Genomic DNA, 7,694 nt, shown 5'->3' with positions numbered 1-7,694 from the left:
TATCATTATCTTTATCACCATCAGTTCTGCATCATTATCATCATCATTGCATCTCCATCATTATCCTTATCACCATTATCTCCACAGATCATATCATCATCATCATCATCACCACCGTCACGACCATCATCATCACCATCAGCTCTGCATCATCATCATTGTCTTCACCATCATCATCACCATCATCACCATCATCATTATCACCATCACCATCACTACTATCATCTTTATCACCATCAGCTCTGCATCATCACCATCATTATCATCATCATCATCCTTATCACCGTTGGCTCCACAGATCATCATCACCACCATCACTACTATCACCATCACCATCATCATCACCACCATCATCACCATCTGCTCATCATTATCACCATCGTCATCATTGTCATCACCGTCATCATCCTATCACCATCATCTCTGCAGTATCATCACATCACCATTGTCATCTTTATTGCCATCAGCTCTGCTGCATCATCATCATCACTATTCTTGTGTCAATAAAGTACTTTATTCTTTTCAAATACTTTCCCATCTATTAATTCATTTTGATCATCAGAAAAACTCTGGGTGGTAGGCCAGCAGGAATTAAGTATACTTATGTTACAGATATGAAAACTAACATTCATATTGATAAATCTAGTTGTCCAAGACACAGACAGAGGCAAGGATAAAACCCAGTGACCTCTTTCCCAACCATAGTGAGGCAATGAGAAGTTTTCTTTGTGAAATAAAGAGGTGGGTGAATGACAGGGGGAAAGAGTTGGGGTCTTAAAGAAGTGAGGCTCAGACTGGACTCCTAGTGCTAAGGGATTGAGCAGGCCACACTATCCTGAACCTAAAATCTGATCTGAGGGGTTCTTGAAGTTTGCAGGGAATCCCAAAGAAGGATCACATATTTACTAAAGTCGTGACTTTCATACACAGTCCAAAAGATAAATGGAAATGGGCTGCTGGATGCTTTTGATTATTATTGTTGTGTTTTGAGCTGGTAGGTTTAAGTCAAGGTTTTCACACCTTTCAGGTACAGAGTGATAATGGCAGAAAGAGACGAATACAGGAGCAATGACAGCTGCACTATTTGGGAGGATGAATTCTCCTTTTCCTGTCTCTGAACCACACGCAGCAGCCTTCCCAGAGCCATGAATCATCCATTTGAGGGAAAGGAGGGGGATAGAAAATTAAACATAATTTATGCTTTGCTAATTGAAATCAAATACAAAATTCAATCTCCCGTGAGTTGCAATGCTCACGTTTAAATAGAGCGGAAGTATTATTAACCTGACTCTATTTCAGCAAGTTGACTTAGCTTTTCTGGATAGAAAATAATTCCTTCGTCAAGTCTCCACATTGCAGAAGGGCACATGGCTAAGTGGTTCACTCTCAGAGTGACAAGGATCAAGCTAGAGTAGATACTGAAGAAAATGGACCTTAAACATGACAAATTTGCATTTCTCTTCAGAACCACGAGTTTTCAACTATAACACCAAACACTATTAAATATAAAAATCCCCTAGATCCCAAGGCTTAACCCTCTGCCCTCTTTCTCCAGGGAAATTTAACCTCCTGTTGTATGCAAGGATGTATAAATAATTTAAGGGGGCTTCTCCACTTTTATTTCCCAGGTGAAGTGGCTTATTCACCATTGGCTAACCATATTACAAAATGGATTTGCTTGTCATATTTTGGGGACGTATTTATGTGAGGACACGTTTTGGAGGCATGTCTTGATGTTCTGGGTTTTTAAAGACACATAGACAACCAGGGAGATGGAAAATGGAGAGTAGGTATGACTGAGGGTCCAAATGAATATGTGCCTGCCCAGAATGGAGGTGATGAGAGTAAGCTAGATTAATAGGTCGTTTATTTCTTTAAAGCATTGCTACAACCAGATTCTCCTTTGACTGTCTAAGTTATAAGGGCAACACTTAACCCTCTTGCCACTGAACTCCAAAAGCGCACACGTTTCTGCAGGGAAGCCATAACACTGTGGAGGTCACTTCCCTTGGAAATAATTCCCAGAAAAGCAAAAGCATAAAAGGAGGTAGGAGGGAGGAAGAGGAGGCAAAGAAATACACAAGAAAGTCTTTTCCTCCAGTTGCTCTCAGTTCCAGCTTCCCTAAGAATATTTTTGAAAGGATGAATTCCTGAGCCTCACCTTAGAGTTTCTGATTCATGAACGGATCTGAAACAGAGCTCAGGAAGCTGTAAGCTTGAACAAACTCCATGGTTGACTCTGATGGGTAGGGAGGACTGAAACTCACTCACACCTTGCTCTGCTTATGAAACCAAACCCCACATGAGTCCCACAGTTTGCCCTTCTAAAAATGCGTGTGTTTTCTTCCTTCAAATGTGTATGTATGCATTTTGATCTGTTTCTTCTTTTGCATTGATAGTGCAGGTATATGGGTTGCCTTCAGCTCAATAACTGCTTTATTTTCTGGAAAAATTATTTGTAAGGCTGTTTATGAATCTAGCGTATCAGTCCATTACTTGCTGGGATTGGTTAAGATAGGAAAAGCTGCATTCCTTTTAGGACCCACCTGCTTTGTACTATTGCAAGATTTATTGCAGACAGAACCTTCTGAACATTCTTGACTCTGGGACTTTCTGGCCATCTCAGAGAGAGGATGCTCCCGGCATTCCAGAGGAGGGGGGAAGATGGAGATGATCAACACAAACACAGCATCAAAACCCATTAATCAGGTTGCATTAAGCTTTATAATAACACAGTTTTCATTTAGCGGGAGAAATGACAGTTTAATAACAGCTGAACAGATTTAACTCCCCCCACTCATACAAATTTCCAGTTTTACTAGAACAATTCCTGGTTTTGGAGATCTGTGAACAAGTGCTTTATGTCAAATGATGCATTTTAATTGAATCAAACTGATGGGAAGGGACACTTCATTCAGCAGCCCTTGATGGGGATGTCTGCAGACAGTCCTTGCTCGCCCCCAACCCCCATAAACTGGATCTGATGAATGGAGTCAGCTTTCTTGCCACTACCCCACTCTCTGCCATCTCTAAATAGAGAAAATGAAGCCCAAGGAGGTGGTGGTGGGGCAAATTGGAAGAATAATGACTGCGCCTCCCTCCATTACATGGCTACGGATTACTCCTAATAACAGATTTGTCAACTCTCTGGTCTTTGCCCTTCTGGGGACCCAGGGGACAGAGTTCACCCCCAAAAACATGCCTCAGAACCACAGTGCTTGGGAGAGATGGGCTTCAGGTAAGGCAACCTCCCACCAAGAGGACAGGATTTCTTCTTTTACCCCCAGATATGGCCACTCATCTCTGCCAACCTCAGAGCTCTGACCTCAGTTATAATTACTTTACTCTTAGAGCAGCCCTGTGCGCCTGATCTGAACAAAACAGCATATGCTAAGCTTCTCCACAACCCAGGATACTCATGAAGAGCGAGACCCAACCCCATTTAGAGGGTTCTTGGAAAGAAGGCTTTGAGGGGTGTCAGCTTTTATTTTCCTTCGTGTGTGTGTGTGTGTGTGTGTTTGTGTGTGTGTTTGGTGAGGAACGTGCATGCCTCTGCCTTCATGATGTGGGGAGGGAGGAAGTCAGGGGTTGTGGAATGAGGCCTTTAAAGAGAAGACTACAAACACCGTAGAGGGAGGACCTTGCTCCCTAGGAGTCCTGGAGCACTCAGCCACAAAGTGCATTCTGGAGAGAAGCCCAAGCAGAGGTTTAGACAGAGTGCCCGTGACAGATACAGGGCTGGAACCCTGGCTCCCCAAGCTGAAGTGAGAACCCCCATAAAGCAGACCCTTTTTGTCACTCACATATACATTAATAGCACTGTCTCTGACATTGACAGCTATTTATCCTCTGTCTTCAGGCTATATTAACTAGCAGAAGATAAGAATGAACAGTGGGTTCTGGTGGCCATCTGGTCAACCAGATGCTGCTGCCCAAATGGGCCCGGTTCCTCCATGGGGATGCCGTGGGATCCACCTGTTTGCCTAAGCTAACAGCACTGGAGGCAATCCTGGCTGCATGGAGGAGGAGGAGATCTACTTGGCACTCCAGCAAGTGAAGCTGCAGAAGCTGGGGTATTCAAGGACTCAGGCAAGAAGCCTCCTTAGCTATTGACTAGCCTTCCTCTGCCTCTCTAGCCTCATTTATCACCCTCTTCCTGTTCCCACTGAAAATCTTGGCCAGTCATTTGGTAAAACATCATGTTGAAGGGTTTGTAGAATTTCCTCAGTCTGTGGATGACATCTGGGTCGATGCGAGGGTGAGTCCGACCTTTGCTCTTGCCTAAGCACCTTGGGGCACTGCCGTCTTCCGGCTTCTTTAGGCAAGGGAACCCCTTGGTTTTGTTGAAATAGAAATGCTTCTCAGTCACAACACGTTTGAGGCCTAGAAAATCCTGTACTTTGGCCATTTCCCCGGCGGGGTCCACAATAAGCCGCTCACCACTGACAAAGAGGATCTGGGAGAGGGGGAAATACTGGAGCCAGTTTTCCAGGTGCAGAGCATAGATCCCTATTCGAATGGCACTCCAGGAAGCATCGATCAGCCCGAGGGTCCGGTTTTTGAAGGCCAGCACCTCAAAGGTGGGGATCTCGGGTTTCTTGGACAGTGTCTGCGTGTAGTCAGAGATGGCCCTGGTCACAGGGTTCCTCACCACCACAATCAGTTTGATGTCCTTGGCCATGGAGTGAATGCGCTTGGGAGCCTCGTTTGTCACAAAGTAACTTGGAGTCTTCTCCATGGTTATTTGCCCATCCAAAGTCTTGGGCATCACATTTCTAGGAGAGGGAGGAAAAGGGAAGAGAATGGTTATTCCTATCCAGAAATATCTTAACTTCTTCCTAACCAGAAATATCTTACCTTCTTTGCACAAAATGTGTGATATAAACAACCTAGTTTGCAACCACCAAAGAAAATTGATAAACACTTGGAAGTTCTTCTTACCTATATCTCCCGACTATAGTCTCATCCTGACTATGTATTATCAGAAAAGGCAACATAAGGCATATGCATTGTCTCTTGGGAATGTTATATCCCTTATATATCCCTAGGTTTAAATGGCTATTCTATCTCTTACCAGTTATGTTTAACCTAGATACACCCTTGATTTCTCTACATACTTGTTATATAATCCCTGAAATGGAGATAATGATAGCACTGACTTCACACTGTAGTATAAGGATTAAGGGAGATAATGCTTAAAAACCATTGAGCAATGAAGCTGGCATGTGTAAGAGCTCAATACATTAAATAAATTATTGTTGTAGTAGTTTTTAGAAAATCTTTGAGCTCAACAAGACCTCAAAGCTTATCTAGTCCTGGATTGGCAAACTACCTCCTGCCTCCTATTTTCGTATAACTCACAGATAGGAATGATTTGTAATCACTGAATTGTTGTTGAAAAAAAAAAAAAAAACAAAATGATAATAATAAATTTTGTGATGCATGAAAATTATATAGAAATCAAATTTCAATGTTTATAAATAAACATCCCTTGGTACACAGCCACACTCATTCATTTACATATTCATCTAGGCTGCTTTTACCATAAAACAGCAGAGCTCAGGAGGTAACACAGAGGCCATGTGGCCCAAAGAACCTGATGTATTTACTCCTTGTTCCTTTAAGAAAGAGTCTGCTGATCCCTGACTTGGTCCAAAGGCATTATTGTGCAAATGAGAAAACTGAAGCCTAGGGATGGGGAATAAACAGACAGGCTTTGTGACCTCAGCAAATTGAATTACATCTTTGAGCCTTATTATCTTCATTTGTAAAATCCTAAAACCTACCTCAAGTCCCAGCACTTTGGGAGGCTGAGGCAGACAGATCAAGAGGTCAGGAGTTCAAGACCAGCCTGGCCAAAATGCTGAAACTCCGTCACTACTAAAAATACAAATTTAGGCCCGGTGCGGTGGTTCACCCCTGTAATTCCAGCACTTTGGGAGGCCGAGGTGGGTGGATCACCTAAGGTCAGGAGTTCAAGAGCAGCCTGGCCAACATGGTGAAACCCCATCTCTACTAAAAATATAAAAACTAGCTGGGCATGGTGGCGGGCACCTGTAATCACAGCTACTCAGGAGGCTGAAGCAGAAGAATTGCTGGAACCTGACAGGTGGAGAATGCAGTGAGCCGAGATGGAGCCATTGCACTCCAGACAACAGTGAGACTCCATCTCAAAAATAAAAAAATAAAAGAAATTAGCCAAGCGTGGTGGTACGTGCCTGTAGTCCCAGCCACTCAGGAGGCTGAGGCAGGAGAATCGCTTGAACCCAGGAGGCGGAGGTTGCAGTGAGCTGAGATGGCGCCACTGCACGCCAGCCTGGGTGACAAAGTGAGACTTCATCTAAAAATAAATAAACAAGTAAATAAATAAATAAACAAACAAATAAATAAATAAATTCAGTTGAGAATAAAACGACATATAAGATGAAATATCTAGCCTAGGTCTGGTTCATTTTATGGGATTTTATTCTTTCTTTGCTCCCAGAATTGGCCAGCGAGCCACTGACAGATCCCATAGCAGGGTCCGTATCTCTTGGTTCCCTTGCTAAGGCTGCTCCTCCACTCCCATTCCTCCATCCAAGTCTGCCTCCAGAGTAGCCTTATCTTATTTGGGAGTTCCAAGCTATTAATATTAAAGGAGTTTGATGCCATTTTCCCCTAATCTCAATGAGGCAGGCTTATCAATGATAAAATGAAGCTTAGAATGCCATTATACAGTCAATTTGCTATAGGCATATGTAGACCAAAGTTAATTGACGATAAACCTGTTCAATACCTGTCAGTACAGCAGACCATCTGCCACCATGTGCTCCATTAAATCTATTCATTTCCAAGCCTTGCACCAAAGTGGTACATTTAGGATTACACAAGACCTCTTTGTTATGATGACATGCTTTTAAATGTCTTAGCTAATAAAACTTAATACAGACGAAGATCCCCTAGCTTCTCCTACCATAATTAAATTTATTTACTATCGCGCGTGTGGAGAAAGAATGACTTTTCTTTTATCTCTAATTCACATGCTCTGTCAATAATTAATTGCAACTGGGTTTTGAGCTTTCTCGGCAAGCACTTTTATGAGGCAAGAGGAATTTGCCTCATAGAGAAATTCACAAAGAGCTGGATGTCGTTAGGGTGTAATGGTTGGGCAGCATGGTGTTTTCAGATCAAAGCAATAGCCCTGGCCATAAACAACCATGCTCATCTTGGAATGACATATTCTCCAAAGTAGTTTGAATGCCTTTGTGTGTGTCTGTTTGGTTCTCAACAGATCAATTTGTCTAATTTGGAGGAACAGGGCTAAGGAGTGCAGACCGTGGGAATCAGATTTGCCTGAATTAAGAGTTCCGATTACCCATGCTACCTTGATGAAGTTATTTAACCCATTTTGAACCTTAATGTTTCATCAAAGAAAACAGGGTTAATAAAAGGCCATGCCTCACAGGATTTTAACGAAGATTAAATGTCATAATGCAGGTAAATCATTTAGGATAGTGCCCTTTCAATGTTAGAATTTTTATAACTTAAGCCAGCTGGCCAAAATCAGGATTATTCTTACAGCAATTCTTACAGAAGGGCAAGGAAAAAAAAAATACTGCATTTGATGAAATGGAAAAGGCTGAAAAACATGGGATCTAAGGAACTGATCTAGAAAAAAGTATACTTTAATTCATGCCAATATCATCAATTGCACT

The 7,694-nt window shown here is 42.4% G+C and overlaps 1 protein-coding gene across 1 annotated transcript in view; it reads right to left on the bottom strand.

Moving 5' to 3' along the window:
- Window positions 1–592: 592 nt before the first annotated feature.
- HS3ST4 (heparan sulfate-glucosamine 3-sulfotransferase 4) overlaps window positions 593–7,694 on the bottom strand; it is a 444,956-nt gene continuing 437,854 nt past the window's right edge. The window contains exon 2 of the mRNA XM_037989729.2: window positions 593–4,775. Within this exon, the coding sequence (XP_037845657.2) occupies window positions 4,139–4,775 (637 nt within the window). The 3' untranslated portion in view covers window positions 593–4,138. The remainder of the gene's footprint in view (window positions 4,776–7,694) is intronic.

The sequence above is a fragment of the Chlorocebus sabaeus genome, chromosome 5 (assembly GCF_047675955.1).
Source record: "Chlorocebus sabaeus isolate Y175 chromosome 5, mChlSab1.0.hap1, whole genome shotgun sequence".
Classification (NCBI taxonomy): Eukaryota; Metazoa; Chordata; class Mammalia; order Primates; family Cercopithecidae; genus Chlorocebus; species Chlorocebus sabaeus.
Note: the sequence above shows the minus strand (reverse complement) of the source record. Positions and strands in the feature narration are given on the sequence as shown.